At 41.1% G+C, this 26,404-nt stretch overlaps 1 protein-coding gene and 1 long non-coding RNA gene across 7 annotated transcripts in view; one reads left to right on the top strand and one right to left on the bottom strand.

The window, feature by feature from the left end:
* Positions 1 to 1,623: 1,623 nt before the first annotated feature.
* On the bottom strand, positions 1,624 to 13,895 carry LOC130856487 (uncharacterized). Of its 2 annotated transcripts, none has more exons than XR_009054594.1 (3): positions 13,642 to 13,895; positions 4,521 to 4,598; positions 1,624 to 3,048 (listed from the first exon to the last, which is right to left on the bottom strand). It is a non-coding gene; the product is annotated as an uncharacterized LOC130856487 (long non-coding RNA). The 2 variants fall into 2 exon arrangements; XR_009054593.1 differs by having other exon boundaries at positions 13,652 to 13,895.
* The window catches only part of SELENOI (selenoprotein I), a 39,886-nt gene continuing 27,364 nt past the window's right edge, over positions 13,883 to 26,404 (top strand). For 2 of the 5 annotated variants that reach the window (XM_057740860.1, XM_057740861.1), the window contains exon 1: positions 13,885 to 14,049. In XM_057740860.1, the coding sequence (XP_057596843.1) occupies positions 13,993 to 14,049 (57 nt within the window). In that variant the 5' untranslated portion in view covers positions 13,885 to 13,992. Of the gene's footprint in view, positions 14,050 to 26,404 lie in introns of all 5 variants that reach the window. The other 3 variants (XM_057740862.1, XM_057740863.1, XM_057740859.1) reach the window with 3 other exon arrangements.

Genomic DNA, 26,404 nt, shown 5'->3' with positions numbered 1-26,404 from the left:
GTAGACAGAATGGCCACCCAAAGATGTTATACTTCCTAATCCCAAGAAACTGTGAATATTAGCCTTAACAGCAAAAGGGATTTTGCAGATGTTAATTAAATTAAAGACCTTAAGATAGGGAGATTATTCTGAGTTACCCGAGTGAGCCCAATGTAATCACAGGGTCCTTATAAAAGAGAGAAAAGAAATGTGAGAGACAAAAAACAGGAGATCTACAGCAGAAGCAGAGGTTGGAGGGATGCATTTTGAAGATGAAGGCTGCCATAAGCCAAGGAATGCAGGCAGCCTCTAGAAGCTGGAAAAAGAAAAAAAATGTATTTTTCCCTGGAGTCCCCAGAAGAAATGCAGCCCTGCTGACATCTTAATTTTAACTTTATAAAATTCATTTCAGACTTCTGGCCCTCAGAACTGTAAGTTACTATGTTTGTTTTAAGTCACTACAGTTGTAATAATTTGTTACAGCAGCAATGAGAAACTAATACAAAGCCCAAACAGTAATTTAAAAATTTTTGGTTATTGTATTTTTCAGTTCTAAAATTTCCATTTGGTTCTTTATACTTTCTATTTCTTCACTGAGACTTTTCATCTTTTCATTCATTTCAAGAGTGTTCATACTTAGTCATGACTTTTTTTTGTTTTTTTGGCATGTGGGATCTTAGTTCCCTGATAGGGATCAAACCTGCACCCCCTGCATTGGAAGCGCAGAATCTTAACCACTGGACCTCCAGGGCAGTCCCCCTCATGATATTTTTATAATAGTGGCTTCAATGTCTTTTTCTGATGATTCCAACGTGTCATTTCAGCATTGATGTCTGTTGATTGTTCTTTCCCATGTGAATTGAGACTTCTTGGCTCTTCATATGCCATGTAATTTTTTATTGTATTCTGGACATTTGAATATTATGTTATGAGACACTGGATGTTATTATTGATTTATTTTTGGTTGCGTTGGGTCTTTGTTGCTGCACACAGGCTTTCTCTAGTTGTGGCAAGTGGGGGCTACTCTTAATTGCGGTGGTTGGGTTTCTCACTGCGGTGACTTCTCTTGCTGTGGAGCACGGGCTATAGGTGCAAGGGCTTCAGTAATTGCAGCTCGTGGGCTCAGTAGTTGTGGTGCATGGGCTTAGCTGTTCCACGGCACGTGGGATCTTCCCAGAGCAGGATAGAACCTGTGTCCCCTGCATTGGCAGGTGGATTCTTAACCACTGCACCACCAGGGAAGCCCATGGATGTTGTTTAAATCCTATGAAAAATACTGAAATTTTTGTTTTAGCAGACAGTTGACCTAGTTTGGGTCAGGTCGTATATTCTGACTGATCTACTGTGGATTGTATTTTCAACACCAGTTATTTTTTCCAAGCCTTTATGATACTATTCAGATATACTCCATATATGTGCCACCCAGTGGCCAGTCTGCGACCTGGGTGATGGTCTATGTCTTAGCACAATTCTCAAAGTCTATGATATGCTGTTTAGAGTCAATCTGTGTACGTACAACTGGGAGGAGCTCCCAGGACTTAATAAAACTCTGTGAATCACCTTCCTGAATTCCGTCTCTTTTAAGTTACTCCAGTTCACTTGAAATAATTCTCTTGTCAAAGTAGCACGCACATAGCACACATATCTGTCTTTATTACATAAGTTTTTAAACACTTCTTTAAATGAATTAGAGAATGGCAACCACATCTATTCCTTCAAAAATACTCTTCTCTTTGCAGCATGTGGGTAGCACTCATAACCATCATCATTACAGTTTTAAAAAGCACTTCTCTAAATGCATTACAGAAAAGTTTAAGAATATTCTCAAGTATTCTTAGAACATTCAAGTGTTCTAAGAAGTCTTTCTTAGAACACTCAAGTTATTCTCTTTTAAAATATTCTCTACAGGATAAAATTCAGCCTCCTCAAGTCTAATTGGTTTAATGAGATAGGTGGAGACAATTCCATGGGTCACAGTTGCCAACGGGAAGTGAATTGACCACACAATACCCAAGTCAAATAAAAGTGAAGTTGGGCACCACCCTCTCTCCTTATATCTTTGGTAGAATTAGCTTGGACCTTTATCTCAAAGCTCAAGAATAAATCCTACCAAATAGGAGTTTGTATTCAATTAAAATCCTACTGTGTTTGGGCAACAACAGAATATCTACATTACACATATGAAAATAAAGGAATTCTCTGGCAGTCCAGTGGTTAGGGCTCCCCGCTTTCACTGCTGAGGGCCCAGGTGTGATCTCTGGTCCAGGAACTAAGAACCTGCAAACAGCACAGTATGGGAAAATAATAATAATAATAATAATAATAATACATTTAAAAAATTGGTTTGCTTACAATTAAGCAAACGAACAACATAAGAAAATTAAAGTGGCTTTGATTTTGGATTATCAGAGCAATGTTGGTTTGTTGAAAAAAACTAGAACAATTGTAATTTAGAAACTGAAAGTACTTGTGGCTCCCTTTCTGGTCATAAAATGAACCAAACTATATACCTTGCTTTTGAGTTGTTTACTGAAAAAGTGTTAGGTTTCCTGTTATTTTTAAAAATGAAATGACCTCAACTTTTCATATTGCTCTCTCTCTCCACACACACACACACACACACACACACACACACACACACACACAAAGAACTATGCAAAGTTGTTTTTTACTTGACTGTGGTTCTCAGATAGTTTTCTTTTTAAAAACATTAATTAATTAATTAATTAATTGGCTGCGTTAGGTCTTTGTTGCTGCATGCAGGCTTTCTCTAGTTGTGGCGAGCTGGGGCTACTCTTCACTGCGGTGTGCGGGCTTCTCGTGGTGGCTTCTCTTGTTGTGAAGCACGGGCTCTAGGGGCGCAGGTTTCAGTAGTTGTGGCTTGAGGGCTCAATAGTTGCGGCTCACGGGCTCTAGAGCACAGGCTCAGTCATTGCGGCGCGCTGGCTTAGTTGCTCCATGGCATGTGGGATCTTCCTGGACCAGGGCTCTAACCCATGTCCCCTGCATTGGCAGGCAGATTGTTAACCACTGAGCCACCAGGGAAGTCCCTTGTTTTTTTTCTTGAGTCTGTGAATTCAAACAAAATTTTAGACAGGAAATGTATTAAAGAATGGCCCAAAAAGTGAAAACAACCTAACTTCCATTAGTAATAGAATGGATAAACAAACTGTAGATAGCTTTACTTCCATACTTTAAAACCACACAGAAATTAAAATGAATGAACTAGATCTATATGCGTCGATATAGATAAAACTCAAAACAATATTGAGTGTAAAATACATTGTAAGAAGTTAGGAACAGTGGGATACTATTTAAGTACACACACACACACATACAAGCACAAAATAGTACCATATTGACTCTGGATATGAATATATGTAATGGAAGCATAAAATAGGAATAGGAATAATAAACAACAACTTCAAGATAGTGAAGTTGGGAAAGACATGGTGCAGGGCTGGAGCTTTAGCTGAAACATTTAAAAAAAAAGCTATGAAGTGCATATGGCAGAAGATTAACATCTGTTCATTACTGGTGGTGGGTATATGGATATCAAGTATATTCCTTTCTATATGTGAGTTAAGATGGATGATGATGATGATGATGATGCCAGATACAAGGATGAGGAAGCTTTCCTGGTCTTGACCTTGACTGTTAAGAGAGCATTTAATTCATCCTTATGCTTTTTCTGCTAATATACATATATATACACATGATGCAATATATAGCATGTATATACCATATATATGATGCAATATATAGTATGTATACAGATAGATAGATAGATAGATAGATAGATACATATATACTGTCTTTAAAAACACACAGATGTCAAAAAAAAAATCCAAAACCAAACCCCCCCAAACCACACAGATATCTTTTTTCTTCCAGTTTGAATCATTTCAATATTTAAAGAAAAAAGTGAGCGCCGACTTCTTTTTCTACTATTTTTCAATTTTTTAAAATACATGCACAAAGGTCTAATGGCCAAAGTGCACATAGGAATTGAGCTTCTGCTCTGTCCCCCACTGTCCCATCTGCTGTTTGACAGTTTGTCGCTTCTGCCAGCCCTCCCTCCTCTCCATTCACAGCAGCTACTTTACACGACAGCTCTAATGAGTTTGGTCCATTTGGTAATGTCTTTCCCCAGCATCTCCATTCTAAAATAAAAGCCAAAGCATCATTAAGGGCAGGGTACATCCCTCCAGCTTGTACCAGCTCCCACCTTACATCTTCCGGTTAGGAGCAATTCTGTGAAAGGAGGGGGTGGTCAGAGCTGGAGTACTGGGCTGCACTCTGCACTCTGCTATCAGAGTGAGGACAGAAGACGTAGGTCAGAACGGCGTGGAGGGCACAGATGAGACTGGCACACTCTCAGTGAGACAAAGTAGGGAGAATTCTCACCAGGTTTAGAGACATCAAGGTGTCAATATTTAAAATAAAAATAAAAGTGATCCAAATAACCAGCAATTCAAACAATACTGAATTTCAAGTGTTTCCCACCAAGACACCTCAGACATCACAGGAACAATCTAGACCTTTCCAGGAAGCAAAGGTAGAGCTCCAGGCATTCCTCTCGACAGCCCTGTGTTGGGCCCTAGAAGGCTCTCTTCCGTCTGGAAGACAACAGGAAAAGCCTGGTCAGGAAGGAAGTGCCCTCAACCCACAAGGCTGCTCTGTAAAACCTGCACTTTATTGGCGCCACAAGGAGGGAGAGGTGAAAAGTGGCTCCTGCCTTGGACTGGAGCCTCTCGGGGAACATCTCTGTCAGCCACAGTCTCCCTGGTGTGGCCTCACCTGGCTCCTGTCTCCTCCCCGTCCAGCCCCTCCTCATCTTGTCAGGCACATTTCCAGAGCAATTCCTCCCCAGGGAGGGCACAGTGGCGGCGGCTGCCTCAGGGACCCCAGTCACAGACGCCTTCTCTTATGAGAAAAGTGTTTCTTCTAATACATACCTAGGCTTTCATTTCTAAAAGAAAAGTCTTTACCTCTAGCACTTTATAAAATTTAAAGGGCTGTGCCTATACAAAGATGGGATTTAAAAAAATTACCTATAAAAAGTATTTTATCTTACTTAATTCTCCCTTTGGTTTTTACCTATTTTCTTATTTGCAAGGCTTATTCCTTTGTAGCAATTTGGGCTCTAGAGTCCATCTTAATGCCTCCATTCTTATTTCAATTTCTCTACAGAAGCTGTTAATTCACTTTATCCGGATTACCAGCCTACTGCTTTCAAGAGGGAACTTGCTGGCAGCTACCTCAAGCTCTTGCTTCTCAAATTATCCCTTTAGCCTTTCCTATCCCTATCCTCATGCCAAGTTAGGAAGAGAAAGCCAATGTGAGTAATGTGCTGATACTTACATCAAATCCTCATGAGCACCTTCCCACCAATAAAACACGGCTTATCCTTAGTAACCACCCTATTAACACAATGATCTGTTCCCTCCTGCTTTATGAAATTGTACAGCTTTATAGTTTTATAATATACGTATTTTAGAACTTTATAGTTATGCAGTTTTATCTTTGTACAATTTGCTATAATGCTCTGGCAGATATGCCTTTAAAAGTACTAAATTTGAAACAACTGTACCTAAAATGATAAAAAGCCCATTAATTAAAAACACCAAATTCATGATATTCCTTTATCTTTCCCTTGGTTGCAAGAAGTATGTGTGTGTTATTTTGTGCTCTTCTTTTTATTATAACACCAATAATCCACTTTGCCTTTTTTTACTGAGATGAAATTCACTTAACATAAAATTCACCATTCTAAAGGGTACATTTTTCTTTTTTTTTTAATAAATTTATTTATTTATTTAATTTATTGGCTGCATTGGGTCTTCCTTGCTGCACACGGGCTTTCTCTAGTTGACGTGAGCAGGGGCTACTCTTCATTGTGGTGCGCGGGCTCCTCATTGTAGTGGCTTCTTTTGTTGCAGAGCATGGGCTTTAGGCGCATGGGCTTCAGTAGTTGTGGTACATGGGCTCAGTAGTTGTGGCGCATGGGCTTAGCTGCTCCGTGGCATGTGGAATCTACCCAGAGCAGGGCTCGAACCCATGTACCCTGCATTGGCAGGCAGATTCTTAACTGCTGCGCCACCTAGGAAGTCCTAAAGGGTACATTTCAATGGTTTTTAGTATATTCACAATGTTGTGCAACCATCACCATGATCTAATTCCAGAACATTTTCATCACCCCAAAAAGAAATCCCATACCTGTTAGTACTTATTCCCAATCCTCCTCACCCCCATTCCCTGGCAATCACTAATTTATTTTCTGTCTGTATAGATTTGCCTATTCTGGACATTTCATATAAATGGTATGCTACAATATATGGTCTTTTGCGTTTGGCTTCTTTCACTTAGCATAATGTTCTCAAGGTTCATCCATGTTGTTGTCTGTATCAGTCCTTCACTCCTTTTTATGGGTGAATAATACTCCACTATATGTATCTACACATTTTGTTTATCTGTTCATCAGTTGATAGATGTTTGGGTTGTTTACATTTTGTGGCTATTATGAATTATGATACTATGATCATTCATGTACAAGATTTAGGGTATATACCTAGAAATGGAATTGTTGGGTCATATGGTAAATCTATGTTTAACTTTTTGGGGACCCAGCCAACATTTTTCCATAGAGGTTGCACCATTTTACAATCCCACCAGCAATGTGGAAGAATTCCATTTTCTCATCTTTGCCAACATTTGTTATTTTCTGGAGTTTTCCCTATGTTTTATGCACCCATTCGTTATCTTTTTTTAAAAAGTTTATTTATTTTTATTTTTAATTTATTGGCTGCATTGGGTCTTCGTTGTTGTGCATGGGCTTTCTCTAGTTGCAGCGAGCAGGGGCTACTCTTGGTTCTGATGTGCGGGCTTCTTATTGTGGTGGCTTCTCCTGTTGTGGAGCACGGGCTCTGGGTGCGCGGACTTCAGTAGTTGTGGCGCGTGGGCTCAATAGTTGTGGCTCGAGGGCTCTAGAGTGCAGGCTCAGTAGTTGTGGCACACAGGCTTAGTCACTCCTCGACATGTGGGATTCCTGCACCAGGGATGGAATCTGTGTCCCCTGCATTGGCAGGCGGATTCTTAACCACTGCACCACCAGGGAAGCCTCCATTTATCTTTTTAGTGACTGTATATTTTATAATGTTGATTTACCATAGTTTACAGTTTGGGTTCTTATTTCGTTGGGGATGTAGCCTGCATGTATCTTCCCTCTGTAATTATAAATATGGCTCTTACGAATCTTTGCAACAAAGATTCTATTCTTTCAGATTATTTCCTGGAAATATATTCTTCCAAAGTGGAATTCCTATGTCAATGAGTATGAAGAATTTTATAGAACTTGTTGCTGCCAGCAATGTAACATTTCCTTATTTCCTCACATCAATTTAATTCAACAAAATCTTACTGAGGGCTTATTGCGTACTAGGCATTATGCTAGGTTCAGGAGTATACAGATGTGTTCCTTACCACCAGGCACTTATAGTCCAATAAGCAGATAAAAAAATAGATACTTTCATAACATGTAAGTATGAAGGAAGAGGTACGCACAGGATGCTGTAGGAGCACAGAGGAACAGAATTGTCTCTAGTGAGGGGAGGTAGGAGTAGGCTGGAAGGAAGAAATGAAACTTAAGGTGAATCTTGAAGACTGAGAGGGAGTTAGCTAGGCATAAACAAAGGAACAGAAGCTTTAAAAGTACAGCCTAAAGTGGTTGAGGATTTATAAATAATCCTGTATTCCTGGGAGACTGAGTGTGTGTGTGTGTGTGTGTGTGTGTTGGGAGGAGGGATCAGGGGAGAAGAAGAAGGACAAGAGTAATTCAAAGCAATCAAAGGAGGAGGAAGTGTCAAGGAAATAAGAGTAGGCACTGTAAGCTGATGGAAAGTCAAATAAGACGAAGCGTCCATTTGAATTAGCAACAAAGTGGAGGTGCCTGGAAGTAGCCACTTCAGTGGAGCAGGTGGGCTTGGAAACCAGACCGGAGAGGGTTGAACCGTAAGTGGAGGTTTGGAAGTAAGGGACAGCTTGACTAAGGCTTGTCATGAGGAATTCTACGGATTTAACTTCTTTTGCCAGTCTTTTCCTGAATACCTTAAAATAATTCAAGTGTAATTCAATGGTTTCCAAATTTCTTTCTAATGAAATCTACTGTCTTGTCTTTTAGCAGCTCATCTGAAGTGGTAGATTGTTTGCAAAGATGGTTGCAATAACTCTTCCCATCCTTCTGCACAGGTACCATGACCAGGTAACTTTGCCACTCCATCCATTAAGAGGTGGAATCTATTTCCCATACTATGAATGCGGGCTGGCCTTGTGATTTGCTTTGTCTGGTAGAATGAGACAGAAGTAATGCTGTGTGACATCTGAGTCTCAGCCCTGAAAGCCTTGTAGTTTCTACTTCTACCCTCTTGGAATAATAAGTCCAGCAAGACCAGTAGAACTGCCCAGCTAAGACCAGCCTAAACTGCTCACCCACAGAATTATGAGTAAATAAAATGGTTATTATTATAGGCTACTATGTTTTGAGAGGTTTGTTATGTGGCAATAAATCACTTCTGCATCTGCTCAATTTTTTTTAATTAAAAAAATATTTTTTAATTTTTATTTTTCTTTTGGCTATGCTGCATGGTTTGTGGGATCTTGGTTCCCCGACCAGGGATTGAACCCAGGCCCTCTGCAATGAAGGTGCAGAATCCTAACCACTGGTCTGCCAGGGAATTCCTCTGCTCAATTTTTTAAAGTGTGTTTTCTTGCAGCTTATGCCTACTGATACATCATTTCCTTATGAAAGGCTACGTATCATTAGTATACTCAGAGTTTTTTTCTGCACTCCACCTTATAGACTATTCATCAAAATACGAAATCAATTCCTATGAAATCTCAAAGTCTTTACTTAGTTTCCCTTTTTTGATTCCAACCATTTGTTTCCTGTCTTCAAGTCAATTCTCTGTTCAAGACAAAATATCTCACACTTTATTTTAACAGTGAATTTTTTTAAGAGAGGAGGGGTGAGAGGAGGAAGGAAGAAACAGAGCATCTGTGAAGAGCCAGGGCATTGGATAAGACTAGCCATTCACAGAATGTAGTAATATACTCCCTGCCTGGGGTCCATGTTTTATCCAACTTTGTATCTCCAAGGTATGTCATGGTATCTGGATTTGGTGCACAGCTAATGTTCAACAAGTATACACGAAGAGATAATGAAGTTGCTGCTTTTGTACATTGTTTCATGTTTGTATGTCTTGTTTCCTAACTTCTGCTAGAGTTCTGGTCAAGCAGCCTGCACAGCCTTGGGCATATCAAGAAAGATCTCAAAGCCTTACTGTAGATATCTATGTTGGCTGATACAGGTATTAGCCAATCCCAATATTACCTCAATCACTGCCCCTGGTTTTTGAGGACTCTTATAGGAAAATGGGTCACAGCAAACTTTCCTGCTCACTTGCTTCTCTTAGCGTTTTTTGTTTTGTTTTGTTTTGTCTTTGCTAGTATCTTTCTCTTCCACCCAAAGTAAATAACCATCCATCTCAACTCCAATTATCTCAAAGTTTCATGAAGACAAAAATGGATCCCTACTCAAAAATGGAGTCCCTTGCATGGCTGTATGTCCAAATTGAAAAAAGAAGAAAGGAAGGAAGGAAGGAAGGAAGAAAGAGAAAGAAAGAAAGGAAAAGAAAGAAAGAAAAGAAAAGAATAGTGGTTATATTTGGTTATATTTGCAGACCCAACATTATATAAGGCAAACAGGAATCAAGACAGAGGTGTGACAAGGGTGATGCCACTACGGCTACCCATCTGAATGATTTGTACTTGGTTCACCTAAAGTTCTGCTCCCATTTTATTTTTTTTTAAATTTATTTTTGCTTCCATTTTAGTGTAGTAATAATGGGGAGGAGGAGGTGTGTGTAGGAGAGATATCAATTCTCTTTCTGCTCAGAAAATACAGATGTTGGGTCACTACCAGAACTTCAAAGCATGCTGACTATAAGACTTTGTCAACTGTAAAACTTTGCTGAGATCAGTTTTTTTTTTTTAAACACAATTCTTCTTTTATCTAACAGTTATGCTCAGGAATAATGGCTACACAAGAGAAATAATCACTCATCTTCAAAATAAGAATGTCAAGTATATAGAGAGTCTGGATTTTATTCTTACCTCATATCACACTGGGCCTCCAGGTCCCTCTGAACCTATACGCTGCTTCTCTCGGTTTTGAATGACTATGGATACCACTGAGTTGGTGTTCAAAGATTAAGAGCACAAAAATTGGCAGAAAACCACTGGGGAGGTGGGTGGGATGACAAGTTACAGAATCGTGGAGACACTACCCTCCTCCACTGGTGTGGTAAGTAGAAGGTACAAAGCAATATTACCTTGTGCTGAAACTCAGGTGTACTGCACAGCCCTGGTCTGTGATTGAGAATTTTGTTGATGACCCACTCAAATACAGCTCTTGATACATTCTTACCTAGTAGGATTGTTTTTGAAAAATGTAAAACACAGCAAAAACTGGGCAGACAAAACCCAAACTGAGAAGGTTTACTCTAGCCAGGGAATTTCATTTTTAAGAAACAACAAGCAACTTAATGACTCTGTTCAGTTCTTTCCTCGTTTGCTTTTTTTTTTTACTACCCCCTACCCCCAAATTCACTAACTTGTGAATTTTCTTTTTTAAAACACCTTAACATGGTAACTTGTAGAAGCATGGTGCACTGGAAAAGTTGTTCAACTAGAAGTTTGATGACCTGTTCTCTTATTCTGGTTTTACCATAAACTTTGGGGCAAGATATGTAATTCTGTTGTTCCGTTCTGTACAATTAAAACAACTACCTGGCCATGGTGCAAGGTTGTTAGGATGATCTAGTGAGATGTCAAAAGAACCAAAGAGTTTATGAATATAAGGCTTTATTATTGTTTAAAAATAGAAACCCGATCAGTATCTTTTTACAAGCTTTCTTGGGAAATCTTGCCCATTTTTATGGCTTTAATGACTTATATTGGAGTTATTAACTCTATTAGTCCTTAACTAACTCCCAATTTTCTAGATATCTCCATTTATGTTTCCCTCTTACTTCAGACTAGGTAAAACAGGAATTGTAGGAATTGTATCATTTCCACCCCCCTCCCCAGTTATATTAGGAAGGTGGTAAGATTGTTTCTAGCACAAATATCTTTTATGATTATCACTTTGGAAGGCAAAAAACCTGACCTTGAGTGTATGAGCCACAGAAGAGAGGAACTTCAATGGATGAGGAGGCAGACCAAGGAAGTAAGGCAGTAAAAAACTATGCTCACTGTTGTGGTGCAGAAGGAAGAGACAGCATGGGGTATAGAAGGGAATAGCTAGGCCAATATGAAGTGGTCCCTGGCAGCTCTGGGCTGCCTTAGGGATAAATGCGCCCTGGAATGGAATTCAGGAAAGAGGAGACAGGAAGGTGATTCACTTGCAAAGGCAAATTTATTTTCTCGACAATTTTCTCTTCCTAGGTGAGAGTGCCTGGTAAAACTCACCCAGGTCTAGGATTCATGGGGTTTTGGAAAAAATATCTATTTGTATGGGCTTAATTTAACAGGCTTATGCCATATCACTTCATGTGCTCTATGTAATAACTATAAGGTAGGACAAGAATTATGACTTTACAGATAAGCTGATTTCATCTTAGAAAAGTTAAATAATATAGTTTAATTAAATTTCACAGATAAATAGGATCTTAGAGATTTAGTCTAATGCCCACTCTCTAAAAAAAGAGAACAAGTTTAGGTGAAGTAAGCCTTCTAGGATCACACAGCCAGTATGTAACAGATGTCAAAGTATAAACAAAGTTCCGAGCTATGTTTCAGTTTAGAAATTCTCAGACTGACTCATAATTGATTCAAACTTGCTACAGTCTTCTGCAGAAGAGAGGCAGCAAAGTGTAACTGCTTTCACAAAATTAAAAGCTGCTCTTTTTAAAACACTGCTTTTGAAGAAAATATGAGAGGTAGCAAAAAATTTTTACAAAATCAGAAATGTCACTTCGAGTTTGCATACCTCAAGCGAGGAACAATAAGTGCAGTTTATGAACTACTATTAGGTTCATGTACTCAAGGCACATTCTATTGCTTTTCATAATTAAATATCTTTTACAAGTATGACGTTTATATGTCAGATGCATAAGCACGGGTCTTATCTTAAAACTCATTTAATACTAAGTGTTTTTTTTCTCTTCATATTGATTAAAAGAAACACATGAGGAAATCTGTAGTGTATCACTTAGGAAAATAGCTTCAGTCTGATTAATAGATTGTCTAAAATTCGAATTCAGTTTTCTTATTATTACACAGAGGGGATTTAAATACAGTACCTGCACAAAGAAAATACTTTTACGTCCAAGGAGGTGGTTTCATAGTTTTCCTTTCATTAGAGCCAATTTCCTTCTTAAAGGGAGATTCACATTTCCAATATCCTTCTCAAAGCTGGGCACTTCACAGTGTATCAGAGATCTTTGCTCACTCATTAAACAAAACTCACTGACCATGTACCATCTGCAAGCTGCTAGGCTATGGGACATGGGGAAAATTGGGTTGTACAAGATACAAATCCTCCCCTTAGGGGAAGTAAAAGAAAATAATACCCAAATTTATTGACCATCTACCATGTACCAAGTATGATGTTAGATGTTTTAATATCTATTACCACACAAGAATCTTAAAGTTCAGAAGGTAAGACATATGCAGAAACAATAATATACTTGACATATATTCAGTCCTCATTGAGTATTTGTTGAATGAATGAATGTAAAGAACCTAAGAGATCTCAAAATAATTGCCTTTGTTTCAGTCCCAGAGAGATTGAGAGGCCTCCTTATGTGGTGGCTTTCCATACCAAAGGCTGCATTTCATGTTTGGGTCGACCATTTCCGAGCAGTGTAATTAAGTGATCCTGGTCAGCTTAGGTAATCTGACTTTTGACTTCCTAATCTGCAAAGTGGACAAAATACCTTTGGTCTCATGGTGTTGTTATAGGGGTTGGTGATAGGCTATGTAAAGTTCTCTACACAGAAGGCGATCAATAAATGGTAGCAACTATTACTATTATTCAATTTTATTATTAGACTGATACACACTAGCAATAGATCTAGTGTTCTTTCTATAATCGGCTCCAATTATGTAAACGCACTTCTTGTAAACGCATTTAAGGACCCCTAGAGACTCAGAGATCATCTGGTCGGGAGACACCGGCAACCTTCAGCTGGAACAGGGCAATAGAGCGCAGTGTGTCCAAGGTTCACAAGCAACGCTGACTCGATGGGCTTCTCTCCAAAGCCCTTTCACGCCCCTTTACCGACTGCAAAGAGTCTCTGACTGGCTTTTCCGCAGCAGATTAGGTTCACTAAGCTACTGCGCGCAGCGCTCTGTGCCAGGAGCTGGAAGCGGGCTGGGCGCAAACGCTTTTTCTGCCTTTGCTTCACGGCTTGGGGGAACCAAGCCCTCCTTCCTGAGGCACTGCTGAACTGATTCGCACGCAATCACCCCAGCCCACCCGAACTAAAAACGTAGCCCCGAATCTCTACCCAGGCACAGATGACATATAACCACCGCCACACCCCAGAGACGAAGCGCAAAGCCTCCTGGGAAACTGACCTTTCACCTCCCCTCTTGCCTTACCTCAACTCACCAATTTTGACGCTAGCGAATAAAGCGACGAGGAGGCCTGGAAGGCGGGACCTAGTGGTCCCCGGTCCACGCTGACTGGACTGCGACGGCGCGAAGGGGGGACCGCATGAGCCTGCGAGCGACCCGCCCTCGGTGGGCGGGGAGAAGTGGGGCTGCGCCTGCGCGCTGGCAGGCGGCGGAAGCGGCCGGGGCGGCTACGCTTGCGCGGTGGGCGGAGCACGGCTCTCCCGGCTCCTTTGCCAGCGCAGGTCCTCCCAGTCTCACCCAGCCGGTGTGGTGCTCGTGTTTCCCCATCTCGTCGTGGAGCGTCGCTGCCGAGTGGGCTCTCGTGTTCGCGTCGTCATGGCTGGTTACGAATACGTGAGCCCGGAGCAGCTGGCTGGCTTTGATAAATACAAGGTAGCGTGGGCCCCGCGGACGCCCCTCGCCCTGCTGGTCCCGGCCTCTCCTAGGCGCCTGAGGGGCCGGCGCGGTCCGTGTCACCTTGTGCCGCGTGGCTCCGGGCAGACTGGCGGGAGCTTCTTCGTGGGTCCTGCCGAGCGCTGGGGCTTTGGGGTCGGGGAGCGTGGGAGCATCCTAGGCCCGCCGCTCCGACTCGGACCCTCCCGGGGATTGCCTTTTCATTAGGAGACCGCTCGATGAGAGTGGAGCGAGAGAAATCCTTTCTCTTCTTTACTTCGTTATCATTATTATTTTTAGTCCCCCGAAAGGTGATGCAGTTCTTTCCTGTGGTGTCTTAATTGTCTTCATTTTAATGAAGTTTCTACCCGCCTCTCTTGCATTCAACTTCGGAGATGGAGAGAGTCATTTGGCAGATGAGGCCGGGGGAGGGAGAGTGACTGCTGGGGCCGTACCGCTGATGCTCTCGCTTCCACTCCCAGGAGAGAGGCGCCTGGGCGGCCAGGGAAGTACATGTGCGCAGGCAGGAACTGGCACCGTGTAGTGGAAAGAGCGCGGGGCTTTGGAGTACATATAAACCTGATACCGAACCTGATACCAAAGTCTAATTTCTTTATTTGGCTTTAGGCCAAATAATAGTGTCTACCGTGCAAAATTACGAGAATTGGAGAAGCGCCTGGTACTTAATGGGCCTCCGGTAGATGCTGGTTGTTCACTTTCCTCCACGTACGGTTCTCCTCCGCTGCTCCCTCATCAGTGACTCACTCCACTATCCGTCCAGTCAGTTGTCCAAGCCTGAAATCTGGGCGGTAACCTTTCATCCTTGCTACCTGTGTCGCTTTCACTGCTGATTTCTCTACCCCACCCACCGCGGGTGAATCACCAGGTCCTGTATGTTCTGTTCTTTTTAGCCTAAGCTAAAAAGATGGTTCCATTACCACTCTCCCCACATATACTTTAATCTTTTAATTTTGGAATGGTTCTAGAATATTTTAGAATAGACTTACAGAAAAATTGTGACGATAGTACATACAGAGTTCCCATACACTCCACACCCGGTTTTCTCTGTTATTAACATCTTATGGTACATTTGTCACGATTCGTGAACTGATACTTACACATTATTAACTGAAGTGCATACTTTACTCAGATCTCCTTGGTTTTCACCTGATGTTTTTCTTCTGGGATCTCATCTAGAATACCACATCACATTTAGTCGTCATGTCTCTGTAGGCTCTTCGTGGCTATGCCAATTCCTCAGACTTTTCTTGTTTTTGATAACCTTGATAGTGTCAAGGAGTTCTGGCCAGGTGTTTTGTCGAATGTCCCTCAGTTGGGATTTGTCGGATGTTTTGACAAGGGTTATGGGCTTTGGGGAGGAAGACCACAGGGTTGAAACGCCTTTCTCATCGTGCGAAGAGTACATGTCATCAGCACGCCTTACCGCCGTTGATGCTGACTCTGAGCACCTTGCTGAGGTAGTGTTTGTCAGGTTTCTCCCTGTAAAGTTACTCTCTTGGGAAGAAGTCACTACGCACAGCCCTCACTTACCCGAGTGGAGAGTTATGTTCCACCTCCTTGAGGGCAGAGTATTGACATAAGTTATTTGGATTTCTGCATGGAAGATTTATCTTTTCTTCCCAGTGTATATTTATTCAGTGATTTATTTATATCAGTATGAATTCGTGGGTATTTATTTTATACTTTGGGTTATAATCCAGTACTCCTTGATTTGGTTGCTTGCCCACATCCACTTTTGCCCTTCCATTCCTTTCTCTATGCTTCGTAGTGATCTTCTTTAAAAAAATGTGCATCTGGTCACATCTCTCCTTTGCTTAAAATCCTCCACTGTCTTCCCTTTGCTCTTGGAATGAAGTCCAAAAATCCAGAACATGATCTGCATGGCTCTGAATGACCTGGCCCTCGTCTATGTCATCAGCTTCGTGTCATCACTCACTGTCTACCGCTCGCAGCATTAGTAACCATCTCCCCCATCTCCATTTTTTCAGATCTTCAGGTAGTGTTGTGATGTCTGACAGAAATGTAGCTCCCCATTTATGTTCATCTTCACATCTTAAATGTTACTGCCGCAGAGAAGCATTCCCTAAGGACCTCATTCCCCTTAAGTGTGCTCTCACAGTACCCTCTACTCCTTTATGGAATTAGCTTTTTGGTTTTTTTTAAATAGATTTACTTATTTATTTTTTGGCTGCACTGGGTCTGTTGCTGTGTGCGGACTTTCTCTAGTTGTGGTGAGTGGGGGCTACTCTGCGTTGCGATGTGCGGGCTTCTCAGTGCAGCAGCTTCTCTTGTTGTGGAGCAGGGGCTCTAGGCATGTGGACTTCAGTAGTTGTGGCACGGGGGCTCAGTAGTTGTGGTGTGTGAGATGTGGGATCTTCCCCAACCAGGGATTGAACCCGTGTCCCTTGCATTGGCAGCGGATTCTTAACCACTGTGCTACCAGGGAAGTCCTGGAATTAGTTCTTTAGGTGTCTCCCTATTAGAACGCAGTATCCAAGTGGTTAGACTTGTCTTATGGATCTCCGTGGCCTGAGCACAGTGCTTCTATGCCTAGGCATCCAGTAAACATTTGTGGAATGAACGAATAGCTGAGAAAAATCATAGTGGATCTTCTCAAACTGGAATTGGAATAACTGTAAGGGACCTTATAAGGTCACATAGTACATTTCTCTGCTTTCGAGCAATATTGTGCCATACCATTTTGAACTGAGGTGCTGACGTCTGAAAATTTTAAGTCGAAATATAACCCAGTGCAGGGCTTTCATTAAAGAACATCATTAACCCAGATACCTCTTGTTTTCCCTTAAGCTCTACCCTCTTTCTGTTATCTCTGCACTGTAAATATTGACATATAAAACTTTTTCTTTCTCACTCAGATCTGGCTTTCTGGTGAGTGCCAATAGAATAGCTGTTTCATCTGCAGCCGTGTCTGTAATAGGGAGTCTACTTTTTTTTTTAATAAGCAGTCTTTCCTAGATTTATACTTCCAACTAGATAGGTATCCTAATTTATAGAAGATTTTAGTGTGATTTTTCTGTTCCTGTTTTTCCCTCTTCCATTATCTGACTCACTTCCTGTGTCTGACAGCAGATTTCCTATCATCTTGGAAAACAAAGGTCAATTTAGCAAGCGTCCAATGTTCACTACAACATAGTTTGTTGATGTTATTTTAGTTATAATGAGGCTTCCTTTAAAAATGTGCAGGTGGGGGTGCGTGGCACAAATTTATAACCTAAACTTCTTCTAGTAGGAGGTTCTTTACTCAGTACTGTGTTCATATTATAAAAATGTGAATCCAAAGGTATCCAGAAATTTCTGTGGTCAGTTTTACTGGAATGTGAATTGCACCTGGAGACCTTTTCTTCCTGAATATCACACATTTCCATTATGTGGGCTTCGACAGTAAGTGCTTTGTAAATGCTCATTGAATTACAACAGCTTTTGAAGAAGATCATCCCATAAATGGGTAAAGACCCAAAACACTCAAAAGAGATTTTTATTTACTGATGTGACCCTGTATATTAAAATGACTAGATGTAGAGAAAAAAAAAAAAAAAAAGCTGCTGGTGGAAAAATTACTTTTGAACCAGTTTAATTTCTTTATCTTCCCTAGAGGTTCATCTGAGAGCTACGGTTGGAAACCTGGCAGTTATTCAGAATAACTCCTGAAAGGGTGCCCACATAGAGCAGTAATTAGGCTTCTGTAGTAAGAAACTGTTAAGATGATTGATTTTAAGTACAGAGGAAAGTATGGGATGGATTCTTGGTTGTATGCTTTCTTAACACTTGTGTTCTTCGTTGTGTTACCCCAGCCTTATTAAACAGTTGAATAATTAGTGGAGTGTCTGCCTTCTCTGTTAGGATATGAGCTCTAGGAGGGCAGATCCTACAGCTCTCTTGTTTGGAGTGACCAAGGTCTAGCATATGAACAGAGTAAGCATTTGACAAATATTTATTGAAGGAATGAAAGTATAAAAGAATAAAAACCATTTTGGAAGTATGGTAAAATGGAGCTGTGCATCTCCTGGAAATTGGAAGGATATTTTTGTTTTTCAGATGTGAAGATGTCAGTAGTTTAACCACTGTTGTTCGCGGTTGCTTATTCATATACCTTCAGACAGTTATGTTGAGGGATGTCACTCTCATGAGGCTTGTCATTCCTTCTCTCTTCTCATCCTATCCGTAGGTGAAGGATCTTCTCACTTAATCTAAGGGTGAAACTTCTAATGTGGTTTACCTAATCTGACCTAGGGAAGGCTTAGTTTTTATTGATAGTGTAGCAGCTAGTTTCAAACTGTATCATTTTGCTTTAGAGAAGAAGTGTTCTGTGAAAGATCTTGTTTGGTTTCAAGAAGATAATTTTATGATGAATTGGTTTCTTCTATTGTAATTAATTAACTTGGCTGTCAACAATAGCCCGATTACAGGAATTGTGATAATTGTGAGTTCAGGTGGGAAAGACAGGCTGAGTACATCTTGGGGATGCTGAAGAACTGGAATCTGGCCAGCACCCTTACTGGTTCCTGCAGTTTGACTTTGTTCAGTAAGCATTTATTGACGGCCTACCCTGGGTCAGGCATGGCACTGGGGCTGCAAAATTAAGTTAGGCTAGAATTCCTGCTTTCAAGGAACTCAGTTTGGTGGTATATGGGTAAGGAAATAAACAGATATAAAGAGTTAATAACTGCAGTTAGGTAAGTGCTGGGTGCTGTGGGAGAGGGGAAGGAAGCGGCTCCAGGGAGTGAGGGTTAAAGCTGAGAAAGGCTTCAGAGGGGGTGGAAGGGAAGGCAGAGCTCAGTCTAGAGGATGAAGCTGAGTAGGCGCTGGTTCTTACCAGGTGAAGAACGGGAGAGAAGGCATCAGAGAACTAGGGAGCAGAGGGGTGGAGGCCTGAGAGTGTTTTCTGGGAACCATAAGATGTAGGTGTTGGGGCTTAGTGGTGGGGTCAAGAGAAGAGACTGGAGAAGGAGGCGGGGCCCTCTCAAAGGGGGTTGATTGATGTAAAGGACTTCTGGATTTTACCCTGTAGATCACTGTTTCTATGACCCAAGGACTATGGGCATTAGAATCACCTGGGGAAAGTGGTTAGCTGATTTCTACATCTACTTGGGGAGGTTCAGATTAGGTAGATTGCTGTGATTGTCGTTAGACACATACCTCAGGTGGTTCTTGGGGACATGGTAGTGCTATAGGTTTGGGGAGCCACTTATGAATTTTAAACAGAATCGGATTGTAATCTTAGGAAGCTCACCCTGGCAGCTAGAAAATGAATGGATAGTGGTGGAGGTAGGAGTGATCTGGAGACCTTTTAGGATCCTCCCACGTAAAACTAGGTCAGAGGAGGGCCTGAATCAAAGCATTGGGGATAGAAGGGGAATGGCGATTCTAAAGAAGGAGGTCAAAACTGGTTAGCCTGCCCACTGAATTTGGCCAACACCTACTGTGTTTCAAACATTAGTATCTTTCCCATAAAAGCCCAGATTTCTGGATTCTCTTGAAAAACTAAAATAGTGGATAACACACACGCTGAACTTCCTCCTGACGAGACCCTCCTGAAGCTGAATAGTGCTCACCCCCCCTTAAAAAGGGTACTTGCACTGTAGTGTGACATTTCCCCACCAGTCCCTGTGCTCCACGCAGGTCTGCTTTGTTCAGTTTACCTGCCTGATCCCTGTGCACATTTGAGTTTGTGATCCTTGATTTAAGACTTAAAATCGGCAGAACACAGTAACTGACTGGCTGGAAGGAGTGGAGGTAAAAGATGGGGAGGAGTCTGGGATGACTCAGGTGCTGGTAGGATGACTGGGTGGATAGAGGTGGCAGTCACTGAGGTAGTCTCTCTAACCAGGTTTCCTCGTCTGTGAAATGGGGTAGTACCTGCCTCTTAGAATCATTATCAAAATTGAATGAGTTAGTATTTGTAAAGTGCCTGGCACTTAGTGCTATGTTAGTGTTAAGTAAATAAAAAATAAGACATGACATTTGTGCTTCTCTGCCTGTGAACATTAACTGGCATATAACATATACACACATACTCACACCCCAGAAGGTTATACCAAGAGAAAGGAAGAGTAAGGACATTTTTGCAAATACCATTCCCCTGTTTAAGAAGACAGGGTACCTCCCATGTGTTTATCATGTGTTTGATATCCAGATTCCTCAGCAAGGATTTCAAATTCCTTCACTAAACAACCCCTCCTTTTGTCTTCTCATCTCTTGTTAGAGTTTATTATAGATTGTTTAAGTCTGACATGCGAACGTGTTTGTCATCATGACCTGCTTGTTCTTGTCTTACTGCTCTAGTTCTTCTCCGATCTTCTCTCACCACCTCCTCTCTGACTCGTTAGCAGATGTAAATGACAATATTCACGGAAATGGGATCTCATTGCCCGCTGAGTCATGTTCTCTGTGGGTATACAGCTAATATAATGCCCCCCCTTCATTTTCTGTTAGATTTGTTTTTCTTTTTTAGTAGATTATTACTAGCACAGTGCCTTGCATTTAGTGAGTACCTGCTGAATTTTATTATACCTTGTCTCTTGCTGGCCGTGCAGTATTTGAAGTCGCCGTCAGGAGGTTTAGGTGTTGACCACTAAGCTGATGGTGTGGTCTGCCCTTCAGCTGAGGAGTTGTGGGAATGCCGTTCATATTTGTTTGCACCAGAGCAGTGGTCCTCAGACTTGAGGGTGCCTCAGAGTCACCTGGGGCATTTGTTAAAAGACATATTGCTGGGCCCCACCCCCAGGCTGTCTGATTCTGTATATTCAGTGTAGGGCCCAAGAATTTGTGCTCAGTTTGGTGACTACATTTTGAGAAGCACCTCATCAAAGAAATATTCCATTATATTGAAGAGCAGTTAATAAAATCAAGAACTGAATGCAAAAGAGTAAGAAGCTATATTACTGCAATGTTCATATGTTAGCTCTCAAGCATCAGGTAGTCTTGATTTTGTGGATAGGAGCCTCAAGGTATTTCTTATTAGAAAAGAGGATGATGTAGTGCTTTGTGTGTTGGATGTTAGTTTTCTGTCACTGGGTAGCAAATTAGCACAGATTCGGTGCGTAAAGGAACACAGTTATTGTCTTACAGTTTCCGTGAGTCAGGGCAGCAGTTACCTGGCTCCTCTACTTGGGGAGCACCGGCCTGCAGTGAAGGTGACAGCTGGGCTGTGCTCTCATCTGGAGTTTGGGGTCCTCATCCAGGCTCATGTGATTGTTGGCAGAATTCACTTCTTTCCAGGGCTGAGGCTCTTGGCTTCTAGTAGTTGCTCACTTTTCTGCCTACGTGGCCTTCACCATAGGCAGTTCATATCATTGCTGTTTGCTTCTTCAAGGTCAAGGGAAGACTCTTCTCCAAACTGTTAAGACAGAGTCTTAGGTAATGAACTATACCATGGAACTGACATCTCACCTTTGCCATATAATGTTCTCTCAATCAAAGCAGTCACATCTGTCACATTCTCTATATTGTGTTGGTTAATAGCAGGTCCCAGGCTCTGCCCTCAAGGGAGCGAATGAGCAATCAAAAGGAGGGGATTGATCATACAAGGGCTTGACTCACTGGACATTACCTGAGGATGTGTCTGCCACAAGTTGGAAGACAAAAAAGTGTGTATTGGAGGATATCATGTTAACAATTTCAGTATATTGGGTCAGGGTAGCTCATGATTGTATTTGAGCCAACAGAGGCTAGTCTGGTTTAAAACCAAGTGATCCATTTCACAGAAGTGTTCCGAGATGACTCACAGCATTTACAGTTTAGGTCTTCCCATTTATTAGCTGTTAATCCTTGAATTTTATAGTTTCTTCATCTGTAAAATAGGAATAACCTTATCTATCTTACAATATCAAATGAGAGAACAGATGTAATTGTACTTTGGAAACTGTAAAACAAAAAATGTAGACATGGTGTTATTAATAGGAGGAGAGTAAGAACAACTTCCCCTTGTGAAGTGAAAAGTTGCTGTGGACTAGTTCCTGGGGGAGAATAGCTCTTCTCATCCCTGATGGAGTCGCTCTATAATGCCACTTAAGTGAATGTGCAGAGTAGTTCACGTGTTTATTCATTCATACGTGCAGACATTCAGTTATGTTTATTGAGCTCCTGCTATGTCCCAGATGCAGAAAGGATCAGGTTGGGAAGCTTTTTCCATTCTCTTAACTGTTTCTTTACATACTAGTGCTCAGTGAGTCCCACGTGTGTATGTGAAGGTAGCTCTTTTGACTGCCTTGATATTTGTTGAGCGAGTAACAATTTTTAATAATTGGGATTTTCTGTTTTATGTTTTGTGCTTAAGTGACTGGTCTGGAGGCTTGGAATGCCATTGCTAAAGAACTCTGCTCCAGGAGTGGTAGAGCACGCGTTGGCCACGACAGATCCTGCCCCTGTAAAGACTTATACCTAAACATGATTAAGTCGTGAGACCCGTCAGCAAGGGCCTGACCTCCATAGCATATCAATACCACACCAGACACTGAGCTTCACTGTGCAGGGGGACAGAGAGAGTTGACATTTCTTATCTCTCTCCTGAGTTTGTAAGAAAGGTTGATAATATGTTTCTTTCATTGAAGAGCTGTTATTTTTGTTCATTTATGAGCAATAAATAATTTCATACATTGAATCCAGTTGTGAGCTAAAATTGGTTCTTTGTGACTCTTCTGCTTTTTATTCCAAAAAAAAACCATAGATGATTTAGAACGCAAAAACTTGGGGAGTCGTTTTAAAAAGTCAGAAACACCCTTTTGAGTTTGTTTATATCTGAAATAATTAACAGTAAGTGCAGTTTATGAACTCTTATTAGCTTGTACTCAGTCCATACTTTATGTATTTCCATGGTTACCTAAAATATGTTTTATAAGTGTAAAGTTTGTATTTCAAATTGGTAAAGACAGGCTTTGTATTAAAAATCACTTGATAGAGATTTATCCTCCTTAAATTGATTAGAAGACAAAGCCAAGGAAATCTGCTTCTGATTATAGATGGTAGTGTTACCATCCATATTAGTATTAGATGGGACACTAGCCTCAGTCTGATTTATAAGTTGTCCACAGCTCTGTATTTAGGGCAAAGGTGTGTGTCAGTTCAGTTTTCTTATCAGTATTTGGAAGGGATTTAAAATATAGTACCTGTATAAGAGAGATACTTTTAGGTCCAAGGAAGTGGTTCCATAGTTTTCCTTTTGTTGGAGCCAGTTTGCTTCTTAAATTAAGAGGAGACTCATATTTCTAGTGTCATTCTCAAAATGGGCACTTTATAGCTTATTTTGAAAGTAATTTAGAGTCATCGTACTGCTCTTAGCCTAACCCATAAGCATCTCTTGCCTGGTGTGCTGTAACGGTCTCATAACTGTTTTGCACTTTTGCCTCCCCCCACCCCAGTCCATTTTCTACACTGTAAACAGTATGATCCTTTAAAAACATAAATCAGGACATGCATTGGGCTTATGATAAAATAAAGCTCACTGTGGACCTTTTAGGTGGCGTCTCCAATGTCATTTCATACCACTCTTCCTTGCTCACTCGCTAAGCTGTTTGTAGCTCCATTGGGCCTCCTCCACTCTGTGGTCTTTCCACATTTTGTTCTCCGTTTAGAAGGTATCTTGGCATGTACCTACCCCTCCCCAACACCTATAACCCCTCACCCCCGCACACACAGCCACACATATATTCTTTATTTTCTTTCTTTTTTAAGGTATGAATTATATACGAATGCACAGATCTTAAGTATATAAGTCAATGAATTTTTGCATATGTATATACCTATGTAACCACCATCCAGGTCATGATACAGAATTATTTCTAGCACCTTGGAGGGCCCCTGTTTATATATTTTTTTTTCCCCTTGCCCACATTGCACAGCATTGGGATCTTAGTGGGATCTTAGTTCCCCAACCAGGAATTGAACCCGTGCCCCTGTTAGTGAAAGCACGGAGTTCTAACCACTGGACCGCCAGGGGGTTCCTGTGAAGGGCCCCCATTTTAGTCCCTCTCACCAAACTCTTATTATGATCTCTTTTTGCCATAAATTACTTTTGTCTGTTTTTGAACTTCATATAAATGGAATCTAACAGCATGTCCTCTTTAGTGTCTCCCTTGTTTGACTCACTGTTCTGTCTTGTACATTCTTTACCTGTCTTACCATCTTCTAGGACTCAGCTTAAGTGTCCCCTCCTCAGAGAAGCCTTCTCTGAACACCCTGACTAGGCACATTCCCAGCCCGCTGTTCCTCTGGTACAACACCCTGTTTATTGCCTTCACAGTATTGATGATATCTTGTGATTATGACTTGTCTTCTTGCTTAGCATCTGTCTCACACTAGACTGTGGACTTGGTGAACACAGGAAACATTTGGTCTTGTTCACCATTGTCTTCCTGGTGGCCTAGCACAGTGCCTGGCACAGTCATAGGCACTCAGTCACAGATACTTGTTGACTTAATGAATGAATGAAGAAGGAATTCTGCTCTGTTTCCTGACTTGTACTGAAGTAAAAAAAAAAAAAAAAGTCTTGAAACTTTCTAATATTTGGCAAAATGTTATCTAAGGTAATTCTGAATTTCGCTAAGACTTTAAGAAAATCTTTTCTTGTGGACGAAATAGACTAATTGCCATAGATGACAGTGCAGAATTGTGTACCCAATTAAAAATGACTATATGTACTAATAGCAATCTTGAGGGGAATGTTTAGAGGTTCTACCTTGATCAGCATTTTTACAGAGACTTAGGTGAAGGCATTGCTAGCATGACAGCTTTACATGCTGAGAGTTTGGCGGGCATAGCTGGTACCTTGGATAACTGAGTCTGACCCCGAGGAGATAGAAAGATGAGTGGACTCTAGCAAGTTGAAATGTTATCGTGGTAAATGTAGGGTCTTACACTTAGGTTCCAACAGTCAACGCAGAGAAAGGTGGCTTTGCAGTCCGTATAAGCAAGGCCCGAGAGGTTCAGGTAACTGTGAAGGTGTGTGTAAGTCTGCAGTATGACTTTTGTTACCATAGGACATTAATACTGTGTTGAGCCTCTATTAGAGAAATAAGTTGCTGAGGACGAAGGGCTTATCATCATGTTCTCCTTCGTACTCATGCACCACTTGAAATGTTCCTTTTGCCCTGGATCACACTTCTGTATTGGCTTAACAACAGAAAGGATTGGCTGGAGCACTGGTTGTCAAACTAAAGCCCCCAGGCACCTGTTTTGTAAATAAAGTTTTATTGGAACACAGCATGCCTATTTGTTTTCTTATTTTCTGTGACTTCTTTCTGCTTCCGTGGCAGTGTTGGGTATCTGTTACAGAGAAAACCGTATGGCCTGTAAAGCCTAAAATATTTACTCTGGCATTTTCTAGAAAAAGCTTTCCAACCTCTGGTCTAGAGAACTAGACCTAGATGATGAAGGAGAGTGAAACTATGGCAAGAGAGGAGCAGCAAAAGGAACATGAGATTTTTTTTAAGCCAGGTGAAGAGAAGATTTAGGTGCAACAGGGAGAGCCATCTTCAAATGTTTGAAGCATTATTATTTGGAAGAAAAATTGGACCCGGGTCTGCTTAGCCTTGTAAGGGAACTAGAAAACCTGATGGGAAATATGGGGTGAGGGGATTTTGTTAGCGTATAGAAAAGTTGTTTTAACATTAGATTGGGCTATTTCTAGAAGTAATGAGTTTGTTGGTAACCAGAGGCATTCAGAAAGAGGCCAGATGACTGTTTTACCTACTCACGTTGGTGAGGGTCAGACATGTGAGAACTAGATGTCCCATGAACTCTTTTGGTTCTGAGATTTTGCCTTGGAATGATTCTCAGACTCAGGCTATGGTTCACAAGCCTTTCTCCAGGGCACTGGCTTAGTCTGGACCAACAGATTGTAGATCAAGCAATTCCTGCAGGCCTTAACATGAGATTATTACCTGTTTGAGATATTCTGGTGTATACCAAAACATCGTTCCAATAGAAAATAAAAATATATTTAACAGGCATGAACTAAATCTAGCTTAGCATGTTTAAAATTTACATTTTACTTATTTTTTCATGCATGTGGAAGGTTGGACTCATTCCTCTTTCCTCCTGTTGATTCACAAGACAGTTTCAGGTTTCTTTGTTTACACCAAGTGATACGTGACCTTGAAAAGTACTGAAGTGTGTAAGGCTAGAGCATGGAATGCTCTTTAGGTTTATTGTTTGCTACCTTTTGTAATCTCATATTAAATTTTCTTGCTGTACTTATCAGCTATTATTATTAAATGTAAAAAATCCAGTTAGGCAAACTGACCTTTTTGTATTGAGTTTTAGAACCTTTTCATACTTCTACTGGTCTTCTGAAGTAGAGGTTTAGAGTTAAAACTTT

This window comes from Hippopotamus amphibius, chromosome 7, assembly GCF_030028045.1.
Source record: "Hippopotamus amphibius kiboko isolate mHipAmp2 chromosome 7, mHipAmp2.hap2, whole genome shotgun sequence".
Lineage (NCBI taxonomy): Eukaryota > Metazoa > Chordata > Mammalia > Artiodactyla > Hippopotamidae > Hippopotamus > Hippopotamus amphibius.
The sequence above is the reverse complement of the archived record's forward strand: the minus strand, read 5'-3'. Positions and strand labels throughout refer to the sequence as shown.